We start from the raw sequence: 22,364 nt of genomic DNA on the forward strand, positions 1-22,364 counted from the left end.
GCCCTAGGTCCTACACATTCTTAAATTTAACTGCAGAGACCCTGTTGTAACGTCTATTTGTAACATCTGTTTTTGCCGTTTGAAATACTAATAATATAATACTAATAATACAGCTGTGTGTTAACCAGGGTTTTTGTGGGTTCTTAAAAAATCTAAAATCCAATAATATGAATTTTAGGCCTTAAAATGTCAAATACGATTTTGATAAGTCTTATATATTGATTTGATTGTGAAGTTTATCATCACAGAGGCCAAAAAAAACAGCACTTATTCAGATTTTAGAAGCTGAAAACTGAATCTTTGTTTAAACTTGTTTATTTATGTATTATTATGTGTTTATATACAGTAAAGCAAGTGCTGGGTACCTGTAAAAACTGCACTGTTTGTATGATACCACACAGGAGTTTAATCCCATTTTCTTTCGCCGGCATGGACATTAAACAGATCTTAAATTGCATTCATAATGGTCTTACAAAGGTCTTTGAATAAATCTTAAATTGAAGTTGTTGAAGCCTGCAGAAACCCAGCCTGGTTAATCTTGAACCTGCCATATTCGTCCTTCCAAATCCCTTCAGGGGCCCTCATACAGGACCACGTTTTTGTTACATAAAGAGTGACACATCGCTCCGTCCGAGGAAGAGCTGTTTGACAAAGCAAACAAAACTGCTCTGCTGAAATTTAAAGCGAAGTATTTGACTCCGTTGTGGCCCTAACATGGAGTGTTTCTGTGATGAGTCGAGGTGTTTTCTCTGATGAAAAGGGAGTAACCAGGACTGTGCAGTGATACGTAGCTGTACTTGTTTGGGTGGTAAACTGACAGGAGAGCGGTGGAGGTATGACAGGTATGAGGTGCTGATATGTGCCGTGTTGACAGTATTGTACTCTTGTCTTTTTATGCAGCCACAGTGGAATTTTACCAGCAGTCATCCTTGTTTTTCTTGATTCATATCACACATACAGTCTCATGGAGCACAAATATATCTCCACCATGTGACCTCTTATGTCACTGACACCCTATCTGATACTGAACGCTCGGTTAAACAACAAAGACTGAGAAATATTAGTGTGATTCTTCGGCCTCTCTGGCGGAGCTGCCACTGCAAACACCGGCGCGATACAGTTTCTGCTCTGTGAGTAGACAGACATGAGAGTTATCTAAGTAAATGACCTGATTATCTACATATTCCCCACACAGGCACAGTCACAACCACTGGCTCGCTGCAGCTGGTCCAACTGGTCTGACTAGAAGAGAAAATAAGGAGGGCGGGAGGCAGCGAGGAGGAGGAGGAGGAGGAGGAGGGTTCAGAGGAGGCAGAGCTGTGTTACAATTAGAAAACAAGGTATGAGAGGAAACATACTAACAGAAGAGGAGGACAGGGACTAGAGACACAACAAAACACTTCCAAAGTGGAGTTACTTTGTGTTTTTTGTAATGAAGTTTGGTGACAACTTGACTCTGACATTCATCTACCTCAGCAGGTCAGTGTGTGTAGCAACTGTCAAATTATATACTTTCCTCTTCTTTGTCATAAGAAAGTTTTGCTGCTGCTCTTAAGTAATAAATTCACAACTTTTCTTTGTTTTAAAGCTCAAAAAATCCTTCATTAAGTGATGCTTGTAACTAAAGCTAAACTTGTTGCAGGAAATGAGCTGTTAAAGTGTCAACTCTCTGCCTCCAGCAGGGTTAAAAACTTGGAGTTAATGACTGACTATGTACACGTATCATGGAATGTTTTCTGTGACGTCTCAAAACAATGAAGTCCTGTCACACACACACGGCAGTGTCACACTTGGTTTAGTTTGACTTTAAAGGTTTTAACCCACTAAGAGGAAAGACAGGGCACAACAATGAGGCCTGCCCGCTTCGCCAGCGCAGGTAAAATGCCATGTCGGGCAAGTACATCTCACAAGTCACTTGTCCAACCGGTTAAGTGGTAGAAAAGATGTTAACTATTTAACTATTCTGATAATAGATTAATAATTCAAATGATTTTTCATGCAAAAATGACAGAAAATGCAGTTTTCAGCCTCTCAGATAAGGAGAGTTTCTGATTTTCTGTATATTTTAGACTGATAAAACAAGACATTTAAAGACATCACCTTGGGTGTTAGATGGACATTTTTCACTGTTTTCTGACATTTTGTAGATGTTGCAGCCCCAGATTAAACATGACAGTTAACTTCAGTCTATGTTTGATAACTGCTAATGAATAAACCAAGGGCAAGTAAATTTCTGCCCCACTTGCCAGACCGGGCAAGTGAAAAAGAATATTAATGGGTGATATATATATATATACATATGTATATATATATATATATATATATATATATATATATATATATATATATATATATATATAAGAAAGAATAGATTAATTTCTTCTTTCTGTCACTCCAGTTGATAATACAGCCAAGTTTTGTCAAAGGAAGAGAAATTAACTGGATCTTCTCTGCTGAGTCGTCATGAGTAGGCAAACAAATGTTTTAGCTAAGTCCATCGTTTTAGCTAACTGCTAGCTAGAAAATTATATTGTTTCCTTTTTAGCTAAGTCACAACTTGTATAACTTTTTTTAAAAATTTTAGCTAGCAACAAAGTGGAGTTTTGTTAACTTACAGCCAGCACTGTAAGGTTTTACTTTGTAGCTAAGAAACAATGTAGCATTTCGTTGACATTTTACCTGGCTAGCAAACAACTTTTTTTAAAAGACTTTTTAGCTAGCTTTTAGTTAGCTAGCAACCAATGCTATGTTAATAAATACAGAGCAGCAGAAGAACAAATTTTAGATGAAAGAAATCTGTGTCAATACAGTTCTGTCAAACGGCACTCTGTTATTTCAGTTTGCATCACTAAACTTGGATTTACTAAATTGCTATTTAATTGTGCAATAGACCTCTGCTTTATCTTTGTTGGTGCAACCCAGTCAAAATGTCTTAAATACAATTTTGACAGATCTTAAAAATTGATTGGATAATTAAGTTTATGTTACTTTTGTAAATCACATTAACTTCTCTCTTGCTTTTAAATGTGTCTTGGGGAAAAACGTATTGATCAGGCTGCAACAACTACAAAATGAAACTGACTTTATTGTCATCATACATAAAAATGAAGGGAACAATTGTTCTAAGGGCATTCCTAGAGTCAAAATCCTCTGTAAAATGCATTTATCATGAAAACGTTTGGGAACTCCTGACCTGCTGTGTCTGAAGCTCTTGTAGTTCTCACTACAGATGTGTTTGCAGATGATTTCTGTGCAGGAAAGCCTATTAAGCAAACACAGCATCTCATTATCAAAGCAAAAGCACCACATACATGTTTAATAAGTGAATAAAATCAATAGATAGCATTTTAACACAATAGATATGTTAGATAGCAGGAGATTAGGGATTATTGCTTCATCATGAATCAGTGATGGTGACTGTGCAGGAAAATCTGTCAGTCTGCTTCCCATGGCTGGAAGTAACTAACTGCTCAAATTACTGTAGTTAAGTAATTTTTTGGGCACTTTCATGTGTGTTTATTTCAAGTCTGTATTTATTTTTTCTTATTTAAAGGGACAGTTTACCCCCAGCATTAAAAATACACACTTTTCTTCTGTGCTGTAGTGCTATTTATCCATTTAGATTGTTTAGGTGTGAATAGCAGAGTTTTGGAGATATCAGCTGTAGAGATGTCTGCCTTCTCTCCAGTATAATGTAACTAAATTGCACTTATCTTGTGGAGCTCAAATAACCAAAAAAAACATATTTTAAAAAAGTCAATATTAATGTCTTTCTCCAGTGCTTTGAGCCCTGGGGTCTATTCCGTACTCAGTTACTCCATACTCAGTAATGATTTTAAATGTAATTTGATTAGTTTAGATTCCATACATTGTAAAAGGAAACAGTTCATTTTAATTTTAAAAAAGTGTCCAGGCTGCCTTTTTCTTTTGAATTTCAACGGATAAGTAAATTGAGGTAATTTGTAATGATTCAAGACAAATAAATTTTTCTAGTCAAATAAACTTGATATAAGATATTAAGTTGAACCAACAATTTTTCAGTCACACTGGTGAACATCATAAAAGTTTGATTTCCTTTTACATTTTCTCAGTTTGAAAAGTCAGTTCTTCATTTCACAGAAATAACTTCCAGCTGCAGTCGCTCGTGTTGGAGACACTTAGTTCCAGCACTGACTCAAAGGCAACATGTGAAAATGCTCCTGGGGAATTTATTAAATTTAAAATGTCAGTGTGTCTGTGGGACTGAATTCAATACCAACCCTCATCATAGTTCAATATTTTCATTATTGTGACAACAAACAATCATGACTTACCTTAAAGTGTATTAGAGACTCACACACCAAGTTTCCATCACATATATTTTCTTCAAACTATAAAACAGAAGGGCCTGATGGAGGGTTTACATAATGCATGCTGGGAAGTCTTATATGCTGATCATGATATGTCATCAGAGATTAAGGAAACAAAATTGAAGCTAAATTGAAATACTTGGTTCTCTGACATCAACACTGTAGCCGCAGTGTCCTCCTGGGAAATGCCTATTCTGGGACAGAATAACTATTTTTATTTGCCCATTTTACGTTAATAGGAGTTTAAATTAATGCCGAATGTTGGCCGAATGAGCACTTGTCTGCTTATGAGTCATAATGAATCATTAATTATCTGTGTAGGTGTAGATGTTTGTGACGGTTAAATTGAGCAAAATGTTCTGGCAGGCAGTCACTGAACTTAATCTCCGGAGTGTGTATTTTCAGAGCAGTGGGTTTTTATGGGCTTAGTTTTACACTGGCAGCTATGAACAGCTGATCAACTTACCGTATAGGAATCGTCTTTGCTTGTTATTGTCAAATTATAATGTTGTGCTTGTCTTGCGCTCCTGCAGTGCTCCTGCAGTGCTCCTGCAGTGCTCCTGCAGTGCTCCTGCAGCCTGGAGAAGGGCTACAGAGTTATGGCTGAGACACATCTGATTATTTAAGGAAAAAGGATTTCACATTTTTACACAGTCAGTTGGTTTTGTTAGTTTTAGATTTTGAAGATTTTAACACATTTCTAAATTGTTTAAAGTTGTGAATTCTTGTCTGGAACCAGTTTTCTGGCACAGAGCAAGTTTAAAAATTAAAAGAATGTAAGCAGATCAATACATTTTATAAATTACAAATGTTTCCTATATATAAATCATTGTTAATAATTTTTAAAGAGGTTTTTTTTTTTTTTTGGTAGGACATGATTTGCCCCAGTTAAAACTTGTATGTTTCTGTTCAGTTAATGACAAAAGATCTGTTGATTCCACTAAATTCCTGTTTGACTTATACAGAGCAGAGTTTCTGGGAGCCAGTAAACTTATCCAGATTTTTAATTTTCCTCAGCTCCTGTTGGAAAACTGTGAATCAGACTCCAGCCGGCACTCTACCTCCAACATCATCCCTCCCAACATGAGCGATGACAGGGACAGACACAGGCCCGAGGGGAGCTGGAGCCAGAGCCACGGAGCACGACAGGCCCCCAACGTCAAACCCAAGCTCACCCAGAGGAACAGCAAGGAGGAGCAGTGGAAGAAGGAGAAGCCTGCGAAGGTGAGGAGATCGAGGAGCACCGACTCAGAGAGGGCAGAGAGAGGCAGGAGGAGGGAACGAGACAGGCACCAGGGGGAGAGGAGGCAGCGGGGGAGGAGTGAGGAGGCCCGGAGACGAGACAGGAAAGAGGGTGAGAGTGATCGCAGGAAGGTGAAGCCCCCTGAAGATGATGTGGAGGACACTGAGTGCGCCGTGTGCTTCTGCACGTACGACAACGTCTTCAAGACCCCCAAGCTGCTGGCATGCGGTCACACCTTCTGCCTGGAGTGCCTCGCTCGTATCAACGTGACCTCTCCTGAGCTCAAGACCCTGTCCTGCCCCGTGTGCCGTGAGGTGACTGAGCTGCCCCACGGCCAGGATCTGCCCCGTCTGGGCAACAACGAAGACATCATAGGCAAACTCCCAGCAGACATGCAGAGGGCACTTTCCATCCGCTTCAAGCGCAGTAAGGGCAAGCTGCTCCTGAAGAACCCTCCGCCGAGCAGCCCGACCAAGTCTAACATCCTCCCCCTGCCGAAGAAGAGCCAGGAGGGCCAGGTGACAGAGGGGGGTAACGTTCACCTGAGTGCAATGGAGCAGGGTATCGCCCCAACCACGGTGGTGGACGTGGGCAGGCCTCCGAACAGGGTCAGAGGTCGCCTGCGCAGATTGTTCCGCTCGGATCAGTGTTATTATGCCGTGGTGGGGTCCATCATCACCATCACTGTGGCGCTCATGCTGGTGGGGATTCTTGCGTTTGTGATCATCCCCAACGTGTCCATTCACCGGAGGCCCGTCCCTCCAACAAACCAAACTTCACACATTCCCCAAGGAACGACTCAGGGGACAACTCCCTGATGGAGGGAGAGAGTATCATGCAAATCTATTCTCAGTGAACCTTTGACTCATTTTTCCTCTTGGTGAGTAGTAGTATGACATGACCCATCACACAAACTGCAACAGAAACTCTTCCAACTAGTCTCATAAGTACATCATTTACATGTCGGTGTTTTCCACAACAAAGTCGTTAGGCCCAGAGGCAAGAATCTTTGGCCGGGCACCAGCAGACAAGTGTATTACAGCATTCAAGTTACTTACTCACTCAGCTAATATTCAGCATTAATTTGAATTCTAATAAATGTGAAACAGGCAAACAAAAACAGTTAATCTGGCCTGGAAGAGAAACTTCAAAGGAGCACATCACAGTTGTAGCATTGTTGTCAGAGAAGGAAATATTTTGATTGAGCATGTTTCCTTAATGTCTAATGAAATATCAAGGTCATTTTATGATTAATTACGGTAACTATATTACAAATTTCTCCTTTAAAAGAGCCATAACACAGATTTAATAGGGACCTACATTAAGCTGGTGCTAAAAGAGATTTTTAAATGTAAGGTTTTGTTATAAATAAGTAATTTGTTCAACACATTTTAACAAATTGACCATATCAATCATATTAAGGCTATTCTCAGAACTTTCCCTTCATACAATTCCTTAAGACTTGTTATTCTCTCATTCAGAACATATCGAGGACACAAAATCTGTTGAGTTTGTTTATGTTGCACTTTGTGTGAGGTTGACCGGCACTTTTGGGTAAAACACCTGGACTGTAATGGTGAAGATGAAGCATAAGCACTGGGACACATGCAAACTGGTTCACATGCAGTGAAGTGAAGAAATGAAGGAAAACAAGGACAGCAACATTTTTTAAAACAAAGGACACGCTCGCTTGAAGTTGCACATGAAGGAAACAGGGCAAACTTACATGTATATATGTATTTTTTTTTAACCTTTGTGTTCTTTTTTGAACATGTCTGTGATTACTGTGAAAAGCCAGAAACACCATATGTGTAAAGAAAACTGTCCATTATGATTGATAAGCTGTAAATGTTGAAATGCACTAAACTCTTGATTGCACCAGGCTGATTTCTATAACAGTTCAGGGTTTCTAGTTCTTACAAATTTTGTTTATAGACCAACTCATTGTACATAGACTATAGATGATTTATATACTTGTAAATATTTCTTTTCACTTATGAGAATGGACTTTCTCCCAATAATATCATCAAATAAAGCATTTTTGAGGCAATGAAAACTTACTGCTCAGTATTTCCAAACCACTTGTTGATTATTTTGTATATTATTTTTAAGGTAAACAATGATCAGCTTTAGCTTTTTTTGAGTTCAGCCTGATATCAGTGTAGTGGGGACTCCCTCTGCCTGTCAAAATGGATTTGTTGCCTGCTGCCCCCTGGAAACCGTCATGTTCCTGTAGACATCTGATACCCTCTAGTGGTGTAAACAGACCAGTTAACAGGGTGCTGGCTTGGATTTGTCTTTTAGGCTGACAAACCTGTTTGACAACACGAGTGTTGCCTATTTTTCCTGTTTTTTTCTGGCTTCAATAGGGAGTTCAGCTTTAAAGTTTGACAGTGAAATATATGATTGATTATACTATGACATCCAAGTCTTTTGTATGGTTTGGACAAAACATGAGACACATAAATCATAAATCAAGTTCACAACAAATTGCAGGAATGACAAACTGAGATGCAGTCTGATTTTAAATCTGTTTTCCTTGCAGTCTTTTAACCCATCCCCATGCTTTTATCTTAACGGACGTCTTTTCTTTTATTGATTAAACTGTTAGCCCTGACATATTTGACATATTTTATAGATATTTCATGTTAAACTCAATACATAGCAATAACAACATGGAACAGCTGATAAACTGTACAAATCACCCAAACAGTGGACACAATAACTGCAGAAGATTTGTGTAAAATGAGTGATCAGGTTGAATTTCAAGCAGCTTTACTATGAATATTGCATCAGATACTCGTTTTTGTGAACATTTTATACAATTGTCTGTCTGTATTATGTTGGTTGTAGTTGTTTTTGTTTTGTTTTTGTCTACAGGATTAAATAAAATAACTGTGATTCCACAGACATCCAGGGATTATTATTTGCTTTTATTAATCCATAACTATTTAAATTACCCATTCTAATACAGTTGAAATAAAAAAACACAATTCTGTGCTTCGTGAAAGCACAGACTAAACCAACAAATCTCAATGAGCCATTTTCACCACTGCTGTTCGAGACAAATTAAAAAGTGACAGTGGAGTTGATGATTTTGACTGCTTTCTGTTAAGTGTAATGGAATGGTAAATGGTTTTTAGTTGAAATAAAAACTAAATTTTAAGAAATGCACTAGCACTTTCTTGTAGTACATGAACACTGAAGCAGCCCTCCTTTAAGATGGCAAAAGGGGGCCCAGAGCCAGTTTGAGTTTTTGAGGGTCCAAAGACAGTGAGGAAAAGTAAACAAGTATAATTGTTGTGGAATTTGCCTCACTTGCCTCACTAGCTCTTAGATTGTTCCCTGAGTCTCTTTATATGGGTGACAATGCATTCGTGAAGGGTCCAGTCATAGGTCATCTAACCAGAACAGGCACACCAGTAGTTGGTCACTGCACAACTACAGTCCACAGCTGCACAAGTAGGAGAGTAGTGCATCCCCCAGATACTTTCTCTTGAGGTCCCAAGGTTATGGCTTATTGGGCAGACAGACTGTCTCCACATTCTCTATCAGGGCACAATACATGAGGAAGGCCGACAGATACAGTAATTTAGAGCAAAGAGGTATGCATAGCTTCTTGTTTTGCACTTATGCCCAATAGAATTTGTATACACATAGATAGACACATCAGGCCCATACATCAAATTCCAGCGGATGTCAGGGGACAGTTAAATACCTTTACTCGAGAAGTAACCTTCAGAATTGGGTTGGCAGTCACAATATTCTCAGTGTATTGCTAATCTGAATTCTCCTCGATCAAGCTTCATTAAATACTCCTGTGTAAGTCATCTGGGACTCCTGAACTCTTCTTCAGTGTCTGAGTGAACCGTTCTTCAGAATTTCCACTACAATAATTAATCAAGTATTTTTTATGCATTTGCATATTATTTGAGTATTTGAGTACTTTGAATAAGGCTGTTGTGACCATTTTTCAGGGGGAAAAAATGTCTTCAAAATACGTCCTCTGTCCATGCAAAATTTCTCCATTTCCTGTTATTTATTTGTCGAAAAACAAGCAAGCAAACATAAAATAAGGGATCAAGTTTCCTGCACGCCTCACCTGCACTGGTGGAAATTTTCCCGCCCCGGTGCATGCTGGTCCTATCTCTGTCCTCTTGCTTACAACTTCAAGTGCCCACTGCGTTACACAATCCTGGCAAAACTGGCAAAGAAAATTACCAACAAACATCAATAATAATAAAACTATACTTCTAGTTTATTAGTAAAACAACAACTAAATACAACAACAAATGGCTCCTGTGTTTTTACTTTTATTGTTCAGCACACTGATTCTGCACTGAAAAGCAGAACTTGTACTTTTAAAAATCTGTTGCCTGAGGACACACCCACCTGACCCCCTCCTGGACTATCGAGGCAAATATGGGCGCATGGACCAGAGCAGAAAAGACCCCCCCTCCCTCCTTTCGACCACTTCTTACGCACATGAACCTTTGTGTGTTATGTGACCGCCTGGACAGAGGTCGAACATTAGACACCTGACAGCAGAGGCTCCTGGAGCAGAGACGGTCTCTTGTGGATATTATTGACCACTATGGCCTCCACTCCCTCCACCTCCGCCTTGTCTGCTGTTCTCCGGTGTCGGGGGAATATCTGGACCCGGAATCCGCCGACCAAGCGGCCTGCCACCTCGGTTTACAGCCTCGGATTGGCCGGCGGTGCAGTGCGGGACTCACCAGCGGAGCGCAGCCGGTCAAACCAGGCGTCAGCGGGGGAGGCTTTTAAACAAGGAGAGCGTGTTGTGGTGGGGAGGAGACTGACTGTGGACTACAAGTCGGATGTTCAAGTGCTGAGAGAAAAGGATTCGAGGGAATTCAATAAATCAAGTCACCCAAAACTTTCGCAATCACAGTTTCGGTGCGCGCACTCTGCTGCCCAAAACGCGCTGGTGCGTCAACTGGCACGCACACTGACATCCAACCTGCCCGGAAGAGACAAATGCGCTCAACTGATTCACATGATTAGATACGAAACGTGCGCTGCGCACGTCTGTAAAACAGTATCTGCTCAGGAAATCAGTGAAGTCCCAGCTGGCGTGGTCAAAGTGTCCATAACGTCCCCGTGTTTTACAGAAAGTGCAGGACAAATATCGTCTTTCGTGTTGACTGGCTGGACGACACTGAAGAGCACCTGTTTATCTTTGACTGCTCTGGTGTCAGAGTTTATGTTTTTGAATCTGGGGGCGTTGTGTAGGTCCAGAAGCAGTCCTGATGATGCGCCACAGCATCTGCTGGACGAGACAAGCATCCAAAATGAGGCTCTGCAGGTGAGCAGCATGAGACTGAAATGGAGTCAGGACAGAATACAATGATTTGCAAAAACATTTTGATCTATATTCAGTTGAATACAAGATATTTCATGTTCAAACTATATTGTTTTTGTAAATATACACTCATTCTGAATTTGATGCCTGCACATATTTCAAAAAAGTTGGAAGGGGGCAACAAAAGATGTTCAAAAGTTGTGAACTGCTCAAAAAACACCTTTCTGAAAAATTCAACAGGTAAACAGGTCAGATGAGAAACACATTCCAAAAACACAGGCGGCAGGAGCATGTTTACCACCGTGTTACATCAGCTCTTCTTTTATCAACACTCAGTACAGTATTCTTGCTTGATATATGACTGCAGGTGCTCAACAGTCTGGGGTCTCAATGTTGTCAGTTACCAAATCCAAGTATCACAATTTTTTTTTGCCTAATATAATATTTTATATTAATTTTAAGTAAATAATTTTTTGTCCAGCCATTTCTTCCTCAGTTGTGTATAAATGCATGTAACCTTAATTATGTACATTTAAAGCATATGTTGCTCCAAAACCTGTATGTGCCTTTCAGCATTAATGGAGCCTTCACAGGTGTGACAGTTACCCATGATGCCATGGGCACTAACACACCGCCATATGATCACAGATGCAGCTCACCTGTTATCAGTTAACCTGTTTACATGTGGATTCTTCCAAACATGTTTGTTGAGCCGTCCACAACTTTCCCAGTCTTCTGTTGCCCAACTGCTTTGAAAGCTGTTACAGGCATCAAATTCAGAATGAATGTGTATTAAGAAAACAATTAAATATATCAGTTGCACAATGACATCACTACTATATTAGTAACTGTATGAAATCTTTTATATGTCCTTTTTCAGACAAATGGACAGGTCCACAGTCCCACTGACCTCATCTCCACCAGCGGCTGTGGACAAAAGACCACAGAGGACAGACCCGACTGAGAGAGTCCAAGGCCTCAGCACCAAACATACACACTGTGATCTAACCTTATTTATTGACTTTTACTTGGCTTTCACAAAACATGGCCCACATTTGTATTTCAACCCAGAAAACAACTGGTTGTTTTAGAACACTTTGCTTTAGTGAGCCTACTCGAGGAAAAGTAAACAATACTGAAACAATAAATACCTGTGAAACATAAAACACATGTCTTGTTTCTTGTCCCACATTTTAAAGTACTTCAGACCTCCTGGTGGATAGTTAAAATCAGAGGTTTTTGAAGAGGGAGTCAGGCTCCTCAGGGGGGATCCAAACTGTTTTAGGGGAGGCACAGTTATTATATTAGTTATAAAAAAAATGGGAGAACACATAGACCAGCCTAAATGTGTGTGATCTGGTGAAAGAAATAGTTCAGAGTTACAGTACTGGGGAATTTTATTTTTTCCCATTTTCACAGAATTGTGAGTGTTTATTTTTTTTTACCTAAAACTTCTTCTATTCAGTGATCATAAAATTATCCGAAAATGTGTAAAACATTTAAAGATCAAAAAGAAAATGGTACATATGTATTTAAATTACAAAAAAAAGGTTTTAAGCCATTGTAGATGACCAAAGTCCTGATGACTTACTGATTTTTCAGTTGTTTTTCGGGGTTAGCTTTCCAGTAACCTCCTCCTGTGACAGGCTGGCAACTGTTGGGTGCCCGACCTCACTGTGATGGTCGCACATTGGCAATGTGAACTGAACACATCTACATGACAATATTCTGCAGTAGTCATAGTGCCACTTACTGGCAACAGGAAATTACATTTTTTAGATTTTGACGTGCTCCTCCAAGCAGGTTGACCATATTCACCTCAAATCTGGTCAGAAATGCCTTAAGTCCTTGGTGATGCTATATATTGTGAAGATGCTGATGTATCATCAAAATGAAATATACATATTTTTCCTCAGGCCTTTAGTGCTATTCATCCATCTGAGTAGTTTTGGTGGGAGTTGCAGAGTTTTGGAAATATCAGCTGTAGAGATAATTTAATTGACCTTAATGGCACTCAATTAGTGGCGCTTAAAGCACCAAAAAGGTCCATTTGAAATGTTGTGTTCTTTCTCCCTCTTGTGTCATACTTACTCACACTGATCTTGGTCATCTCAGTACATAAATGATAAGCACACAAACAGAAATTAAAATTCAGTTTAATTAGTCAAGAAAAAAAGTTTGAGGTCAAAAACTAAAGTAGGTTTGAAATGCTGCTCGGTTCAGTCTTCAGAGTCGAGAGGCAAAGAAGACAGATGAAGGAGAAAGAGTTGATTCTTCTCAGTTGTTGGACTGAGCCAAACATTATTTGCAGACATGTTACAGTTTGTTTTTGGGGCTTTCTACATGCCAGATGGGTGGAATTCAGTGAGTTTAAAGTTTAAAAACACAACTTATTGTTTTCTCTGTGGTGGATGACTTGGTTGATGTTATGTGTGGCCTGACTGGCTTCACCTCATCCATCCAGTATTTCAAGTCTAGTGAACAGACTCTTCAAATTATTTCTTGAATGTAAAGAAAAAAGAGCAGAAGCACCACAGTCCACATTAAGTGCTCTTCCCTTCCTCGTTGATCTCTGGTCCATCTGATCAGAGATGTCAGATTTCAGGGTCGTTACCATACAGCTTTATAATACAGAGTTCAATCATGGACTGCTGGAAGGAAACATGTCCCATCAGTGTTGTTTCCATGTGTGGTTCAGTCTGATGAGCTGACTGTGCTGCTGTGAGTTTCACAGTCATCCTGTTCTGATCTGCAGAGAGAGAGAGAGAACAAAATGTAAAACAGTTCTCCAGGTCGCTCTGTGTGGTTTTAGAGGTTCAATAAAAACAAACCGTCAGTTTTATGGGTCCACTAATCGAGATAAGTTCAACAGAAAAGTTATTTTTCTATAATATATTGTAGAATAAACTATAAATAAACAGTGGTGTGATTTGCATAAAGAATAAAATCAATTTTATTCTCATTTGGCAAAACACCCTGAATAAAATTTGTATTATTTCAAAGACAAATACATTTTAACTTTAAGTGTGATCCAAGACTGACTGTTTGAGAAAGTAAGCTGCATTTTACAACAGTATCTGTGTTTGGAAAATCTCTGTTCAGCCTTAGAGTTCCCATTTGTGCACATTCATAAAAATGATGATGTGTATTTTCAAACATAATTTAAGACAAAATAGAATTTTGGAGAAAAATGATCAAACAAAAATTTGGAGGCTCCCTGCACTAAGTGAAGATGCTGGTAGGGGTCACAGACCCCCTGTTGAAGACCGCTGCCTTAAATGATACACAATCATTGGTTATGTTTACATGCACACTAGTTTTCCACTAATATTCAGAATCTGACAATATTCTGAATTTGATAAAGTGGTATATTCTGAACTGGGCTTTTTTCTGAATGGAGCATCTTCTGATTAAGACTAAGGATATGCTGGTTTTATTCTGATTTTAGGAGCATTCTTTAGATATGTAAACAGCAAATTCAGAATATGTGTCTCTGATGGGGTTTTTGCAGCAGTTTGTGACACACAGCCTCTTCTGCTCTGTGCTGTACACAAACTAAATAGCAATAATAAACAGTTTGCAGGACTGGGGATACGTACACAAAAGAAAATCTCACATTTGTGATCGGAGGGACAAACACACCTGCTTTCAAACATTATTTTACACACAACACAACATGTGTCTGGAAATGCACAAATATTGCAATGCTTTTCAAGAAGATGATTAAATGAATCAAAGAGTAACGCCTTTTACAGTAGTTGAATTTGTGTTGTGTAAAAATAAATACAGCATTATATTATTACTTATTACTGTAATAACAGTACCAGTACTATGGCACTGCAATTAGATTCACAGAAATCATACAATTTCAAAAACTGAGCCACTTAAGTAAGTTGATTTAAATTTTATCTCAACTTTTTTTTTTAGGTTCATTTTCTTAATGAGAAGAAGATTGAGAGGGCCTGTTAACTCAACCTAAACACATTTATTTTTTATTTATAAAATATTTAATGCATGTATGTATATGTCAAGATAATATATGGTGATGTGGAAATGGCAGTAACAGTGGTCAGAAATGTCCATTAATGCCCCACTTTTCCGGGGCCAAGAGAAGCAGCCACGTTTTCGGCTTTGTGGCGGTACATTTTTTCAGATGATCTAGTGGTAGTGGACGGCTTGTTTCGTCTGAGGGGTAGGAGAGGCGTCTCGTCTCTTAGAGGAGCACTCCCCTCTTAGTTTTTTTGGTGAGAGATTCGAGCTCACTAAATATGGAGTTGGTTTTTTTTTTGTTTTCAAAATGCATTTTTGATGTAACAAAGCACTTAAGATACAATGGTAATCTCTTTATTTTAGATGTGTTTATTTTTCGTTTATTTCTTTTCTTGTCCTTTTTTTCTCTCTTTCCTTCTCAGCCCTGACTTAATGTTTTATTTTTTGTTTTGATATTTTATGTCAATATGTGTATATGTGTGGTGCTGTAATTTAAAAAATGAAAAGGAAAAAAGCAGATGTTGAGTTTGTATGTATGTTCAGCAGGTGGGTGTTGGTGTAAGTCATGTTTGTCTTTGACTTTTGCTTTGTTTTGTTGTCAAAAATTGGGGTTCTGAATTTCTTTTGTCAGTGTGGAAAGTGTTTCTTGTATATAATGGAAAAACTTAAAAATAAACAAACTATGAAGTTATCGTGGTGTTTCCACAGTCCATATGTTGCTGTTGTTGTTAATTAGCCGGGCAGCAGAGAGCAGCTCACACGTCATCAGTGCTGTGTGATTCCTCAAGGTGACGGTTAGGGCGGGACTTCCCGTGACTGGCCGATACCCAGGAAGTCGTCGTGTTACTTTTTCTCCTCCTCCTCTTCCAGCCTGGCGAGAAACAAGATAAACTAAGGGTCATTAAGTTGCGTTAGTGGCCTGGAAACTAGCAGGAGGACGATTTTTCAACGGCTCCACGAGGCCCCTCTGCGCCCGTCGGTTCACTTCGCCGGTTGTCACCGAAGAAACGGCGGAGAAATGGCCACAAGAGGAAGAAGTGTTCCCAGTGTCTGTCAGGGTAAGAGCTAATTTCAACACGCTCCTCCTCGAAGCTACTGTACTTACAGTTTAATCAGTGTGACGAGCAGCTGGCAGGACGTACAGGTCGAAAGTCAGCGCTTATGGCTGTTTTTTTCAGTCTTAATAACACACCGCCGGGCTTATTTGTCGAGGCAGCCACAGGTGATAAGAGAAAATCGATCAGAGGCAGTTAAGGTGAATCATCACTCCAGTTCACATGATGGAACTTCCTATGAAACAGAGATTGACGTTAACATGCCTGATTTCCTCCTTTCTTTCCCTTCTTCCTCTTCTTTTGCTCCTCACGTGTTATGTCCAGTTTGACTTTCACCTTTATTGCAATCTTAATTTTCTTAAAGTACATTATGTCCTAGAGTTGTTGTGATACCTGAATTCTAAACTACGATACAATACTAGTATAAAAAAAATATATATTTAGTATCTCTTTCAATACCACCGTAAAAAGAAAAGAGTCCTAGTCACACAAAATAGGGTAATTTGTTTTCTTTTATTAAAATTAAACCCCTGCACACAGTACTGATTAAGTTTCTCAAAAGTATCGAACGGCTGCAGCATTTTAAAAAAAAATCTAAATCGCAATGGCTTTCTGCAAATTACAAATCGCAGGAGGTGCAATACTTGTTAGAGGCAAAATATATGTCAAAGTTTTGAATTAAAGACTGTCGTGTTGCATAGTTATCCTGACCTACAAATGAGATTCTACAGACTTAAAAAAAACTTAATTTGGTGCAGATTATTGCAAACAATCACACAATTTTTCAGTCAAAATAAGAATAATGATGTAAAAATTATCATTACTCCTGTTATCGCAAATCATATTGCAGTTGCAATAGCAGTCAAAATAATAATAGATATATTTTCGAAATCATTCAGCCCAAACTTATACTTTCTCAATACAGCAGGGACAGTTTACCCCAAAGTCACAAATATACATTTTCTCCTGGCTGATAGTGCTATTTATCAATCTAGAATGTGTTAGTGGGAGTTGCAGAGTTTTGGAGATGTCAAATATAATGGGACTAAATGGCACTCAGTTTGTGCTGCTCAGAGCACCAAAAATACATTTGAGTTTCAGGAGCAGTTTCAGGAACTACTTTCTTTCTAGTAGAAAGAATTACTTTTGACTTTTGACAACCTTTGTCAATAATTTGATAGCACAGCAAAAGAAAAAAGTCCTAGGTCCACAAAATAGGATAATTTTATTCATCAAGTGAAACCTTGCACACGGTGCTACTAAAGAAAAAATCATTGAAAAGTGAAAGGAAAATAAAGATTTAACTGAGGTTTTAAATGAGTACCTATTTTTTTCAAATAGCTTTGGTACTGTTGATAATACAATTAAGGGATATTGTATTGTTTGAAACATGTAGTATTTAAAAAATCTCAATACCTTTTACTGAGGTTGTCAAAGGTATTAAAATATGTTAACCTTTTCAATACAGAGCCAGTTTTAAGTGACTTTTTCTGTGTTAGCACTGTGTGCAGGGGTTTAAGTTAAAACAATACTCTTGTGTGTCTAGGACTTTTAAATATATTGTATTGAAGAAGTATTGATACTTCAAAGTTTTTAGTGATCAGCACTCTGAGAAGGGTTTTTAATTTTGAAAAACGGAAAAGATTATCCTACTCTGTGTGCCTGTGACTTTTTTCTTTTTGCCGTAGTATCAAAAGAGGTATCGCCTATAGTTTGTTTACTAGTATTGTATATGTAAGTTTAAAATTACAGTACAGGAAAAGTCACTGTCTGTTTTTGCTTTGCTGCAAACTAGAGTCAAAATTCTGTGATTGCAACTTCTTTAATGTGAATATTTTCTTGTTTCTTTACTCATCTTTGACAGTAAGCTGAATATATTTGGATTTTGGACAAAACAAGACATTTGAGAATGTCATAATAGGCTTAGGAAAATGCTGATCAACATTTTTCACAATTTTTTGACATGTTATAAACCAAACAACTGAAAGATTAATTGAAAATGAAAATAATCATGAGTTGCAGCCCCAGACCAAACTGAACTGAGGTCTTGAATGGGCACTTAAATAGTTTTTTTAAAATAGCTTTGGTACTTTCAACACTAGAATTAAGGGATATTGTGGTGTTTTAAACCTTTGGTATTGAAAAGATTGTCAAAAGTATTGTTGTATCGATTCTTTTTCAATACAGTGATAATGTAAAGTGACTTTTTCTGTACTAGTACTGTGTGCAGGTTTTTATTTTATTTTTTTAAAAAAGAGAAAAAATATCCTTTTTTGTGTGCCTGGGATTTTTTTCTGTGAGCTGTGGTACTGAATGAAGTATCAAGTATCTTTTTTTTATACTAATATTGTTTTGAAATTTGGTATTTTGACAGCTTTTTGACAACTTCATTATCTTCTTATTATTTCAGATGGAAGAGGATATTGAAAGTTGAAGCTCTGTCAGAATCACAATTTCACTCCAAGATGTGTCCTGCCTTTCATCATATTTCATCCAGCTTCACCTTTATTGACACTGTATCGTGTCTTTATAACCTAAGTTACTGCACAGTGAGCCAACAAAGTGCAACTCCAGACCTCTAATCATGTGCTTGTGATGATACACGGGCTGCCCTTCCCATATCCCATTCCTATTGTCTGTAACAAGGACACGTCTTTCTATTCAGACCCTGTCCTCTTGAACCCACCTCCCTCCCTTTCAGTTTCTGTGCCATGCTCCGTAAGAGAGGCTCTCTCATTCTTTGTGGTACGTTCCTGTTTATCACCTGGAACGCCATACTGGTGCTTCTTCTGTGGGGCAGACCCCCGCCTGGCCAGCCGGGCGAGCCTGGCAGAGAGCAGGGACAAGTGGCTGAAAGGCCTACGAATGATGTGGTGGGAGATGTGCTCCGAATGGCAGACACTTTCGAAGCAGAGCTTGAAAGGCAGAAAAACATCCTGCTGCAGATCCAGAATCATCAGGCACTGTGGGAGCCGTCAAACAGGGATGGACCGAAGGTTATTGCCCCCCGTCCGCCTGTCATTCCCATCCTGGTGATTGCCTGTAACAGGGTCACAGTTAGACGCTGCCTGGACAAACTCCTACAGCACCGTCCCTCAGCAGAGCTCTACCCAATCATAGTTAGTCAGGACTGTGGACACACAGAGACCGCAGAGGTGATCCGTTCGTATGGAAATAAAGTAACTCACCTGAAACAGCCGGACTTGTCAGATATCGCTGTGCAACCACAGCACAAAAAGTTTCAGGGTTACTACAAAATCTCCAGGCATTACCGCTGGGCTCTCAACCAAGTATTCAAGACCCTCTCTCACTCCTCTGTTGTGATCGTGGAGGATGACCTGGAGGTAATCATATCAATCATTGCCATCAAATTGCTCCACTTAAAGGGATAGTTTGGATTGGGAAGCCTATTTGGAGAAGCAGAGAGGGGCACCAGCACAAAAACTTTACAGTGAACTCCTGTGAACGGGAGCTAACAGCCATATTTAATGTATTTTTCACCAACTTAATTAACCATCAGACAATCTTTATTGGTGGGAAACCACTGTTATATAAGCCAAATATTACTCTCTCAAAACCAACCTAACTTCATAGATGACATTGGTCATTTTACCTCGCAGAACACAGGAGTTGCTGGTCTACTGCTGCCTTGATCTTATAGTCTGTTTGTGTTTTTGTGTGACTTGAGTGTTTTAAAGGGATAGTTCTGATTCACCAAAGGCACACCATAACTCAAAGAAACAAACAGATTGAGGCAGTGGTAGACCAACAACTCCTGTGTTCTGAGGTAAAATTGCTAATTTCGCTCATGGAGTTTGGTTGGTTTGGAGAGAGGGACATTTGGCTTATATAACTGCAGTTTTCTGTCAAAAAACGTTGTCTGATGGTACAGGAAATTGTTAAAAAATATTCTAAATATAGCGTACACTTAAATTTATATTGATTTGACCTTTTTTAAGTTGCTAAAATACCTTTTGTTGCTGACCCTGTCCACAGCAGGTCATTGCTTAGTTTCTGATACTCCTCTCTGCTTCATTTAAACACTCAATTTTACTTGTTGACACTGGGAATCTAACTGAAATTATCTTCCACTCTAGGTGGCGCCAGACTTCTTTGAGTATTTCCGAGCCACACTGCCACTCCTGAAATCTGACCCCAGTCTGTGGTGTGTGTCAGCCTGGAATGACAATGGCAGGGATGGCTATGTGGATCCAGGGAAGGCCAGTTTGCTGTACCGGACAGACTTCTTTCCTGGCCTCGGGTGGATGCTCCTCAAGGAGGTGTGGGAGGAGCTGGAGCCTAAGTGGCCTGCTTCCTTCTGGGATGACTGGATGCGTCAGCCAGAGCAGCGCCGCAACCGTGCCTGTATACGTCCCGAGATCTCACGAACTTTGACCTTTGGTCGGCAAGGCGTGAGTCTGGGTCAGTTTTATGACAAGTACTTGCGTTACATTAAACTGAATACCGAATTTGTGCCTTTCACCAAGTTAGACCTGAGTTACTTGAAGGAAGAGACGTACAGAAAAGATTTTGAGAAAGAAGTTTACAGTGCTCCCGTGGTTACATATGAAGGTGTTAAGCAGGGGCAGCTAAAAGGACCTGGGCCTTTCCGCCTTCAATACTCAAGCAAGGACAGTTTCAAAATATTGGCAAAAAACCTGGGAATCATGGATGACTTGAAGTCTGGAGTCCCACGAACAGGATACAGAGGGGTGGTCAGTTTCATCTCAAGAGGACAGAGAATCTACTTAGCCCCTCCTCCAGGATGGACCCAGTATGACACCACCTGGAGCTGATAATTTAGAAGAATGTCAGTGGGGGAGAGCGTTCCAGACCAAAGACTGATGTCCTTAAAGTTTGTCTTTGATTGAATGATATAATGTACTCGAGTTTTTTGTCCTTGATAATGCAGAATGGATTGTCCCTCTTTCTGGTGTAGGGATTATTGCCAATGCCACTCAGGTCTTTTTCATTATTCCAAAACGTTTCTTACAGTGTGGGATACAGCCTAAACAGTTTGTTAGACAAAACTGCTGTTATTCACTAGAGATCTATTTTTATATTATGCTAATTGTGCACATGACATTCATTAATGCATTCAATGCAATTACCTAGTTTGCCGCTTTAGGTTAAATTATTTGCAATTTCTGGTAGCCTATATGAAGTGTTTATGTCTGATGCAAATATAGAAACATAATCTGTGGTATGGTTGTTTATGGTGGTGGTGACTGGTCATAACTGCAGTATAATCTGTCATTTGATTCTCAGTGTTCGTCTTTGATGAAAATCAGTTCTTCCCGCTTATGTTTTAATGTCAAATCATTTTGTTTAATGATTCTGCAATGTAGAACTCTTTGCAGGTTTGTTACCTTGCAAACTACAACATTTGTGTTTGTATTTTTTGGGAATAAAAAAACAATACACAATTTTGTTTTTTCATAAGTTGCTCAATTCAGGAGCAATTGGTTTCCTTCTGTTTTCATGTCATACATACAAAATACAAAACACCCCCACTACACACTACACAAACATTTTCCTTTCAAGACAAAATAAGTCAATTTTACAGCTCTGTCCTAATCAGAATATTTTATCTTCCCTCCCAAGCTTGACAAATGAAGTCTGCTATAGAAAAGGTTACTTTTCTAAAGCCCAACTCAAGTTTCTCATATTCATCCAGGCAAAAGAAATCAACAAAAATAGAATACATTTTAGTATATTTTATTAGTATATCACTTAAGTCCTCATAGGCAGGACAGCAAAACAAAAAATTAACCTCACTCATTTCACTGAGCTCACACAATAAAAGTGTGTCTTCTGGAGTGGTATTGAACCTACCAGTCTCTTAAGGCTAATGGTAATGTTCTTGACTGTAACTGCACATAGAGATCTTTGTCTTTCATTTCAATTATACTTCACATATGGTTCTATATCACCAACTACTTTGTTAATTGATTAATTGAGTCATTTTTTGACCAAAAAAAATCTGATTTCAGCTCAAATGTGAACATTTTCTGGTTTCTTTAATCCTTTATGACAGTAAACTGGGTCTCTTTAGGCTGTGGACAGAACGAGACATTTGACTACCTTGCTTTTGGCTTTTGGAAACACTAATCAACATTTTAATAGTTTCTGACATTTACAAGAAAACAACTATTAACTGATTAATTGAAAAAATAATCGACTATGAAAACAGTCGTTAGTTGCAGCACTAATGTAATCCATTACTCCCCAAGCCTGGGCCTTTTAAATTTTATTAATTTTTATCTGATAGATAACATTATTATTAATCTTTGCCCCGTCTCCCCCAGGCAAAGCAAGCTGAGCGTCTCTGGTGAAACCATTTGTTAGAAAAGAAATTATGAATTGACAGAATTTCGTTTGTTTCATTCATCTGTGCCAGTGTT

At 38.9% G+C, this 22,364-nt stretch overlaps 3 protein-coding genes across 3 annotated transcripts; all 3 read left to right on the top strand.

Moving 5' to 3' along the window:
- The first annotated feature begins 1,317 nt into the window (after positions 1 to 1,317).
- Positions 1,318 to 7,648, top strand: rnf183 (ring finger protein 183). The gene is made up of 2 exons (XM_084726930.1): positions 1,318 to 1,479; positions 5,367 to 7,648. The coding sequence occupies exon 2, from the start codon at positions 5,433 to 5,435 to the stop codon at positions 6,408 to 6,410; it is 978 nt and encodes a 325-aa protein (XP_084583056.1). The 5' UTR covers positions 1,318 to 1,479; positions 5,367 to 5,432; the 3' UTR covers positions 6,411 to 7,648.
- A 2,375-nt stretch (positions 7,649 to 10,023) lies between these two features.
- LOC146321673 (uncharacterized) lies at positions 10,024 to 12,081 on the top strand. The gene is made up of 2 exons (XM_084725720.1): positions 10,024 to 10,918; positions 11,796 to 12,081. Exons 1-2 carry the CDS (start codon positions 10,187 to 10,189, stop codon positions 11,877 to 11,879), a joined length of 816 nt encoding a protein of 271 aa, XP_084581846.1. The 5' UTR covers positions 10,024 to 10,186; the 3' UTR covers positions 11,880 to 12,081.
- A 3,708-nt stretch (positions 12,082 to 15,789) lies between these two features.
- On the top strand, positions 15,790 to 21,256 carry mgat1a (alpha-1,3-mannosyl-glycoprotein 2-beta-N-acetylglucosaminyltransferase a). The gene is made up of 3 exons (XM_084726931.1): positions 15,790 to 15,963; positions 18,371 to 19,304; positions 20,058 to 21,256. The coding sequence occupies exons 2-3, from the start codon at positions 18,672 to 18,674 to the stop codon at positions 20,754 to 20,756; spliced, it is 1,332 nt and encodes a 443-aa protein (XP_084583057.1). The 5' UTR covers positions 15,790 to 15,963; positions 18,371 to 18,671; the 3' UTR covers positions 20,757 to 21,256.
- The last annotated feature ends 1,108 nt before the right edge of the window (positions 21,257 to 22,364 follow it).

This window comes from Lutjanus erythropterus, chromosome 9 (assembly GCF_056507025.1).
Source record: "Lutjanus erythropterus isolate fLutEry1 chromosome 9, fLutEry1.hap2, whole genome shotgun sequence".
NCBI lineage: Eukaryota > Metazoa > Chordata > Actinopteri > Lutjaniformes > Lutjanidae > Lutjanus > Lutjanus erythropterus.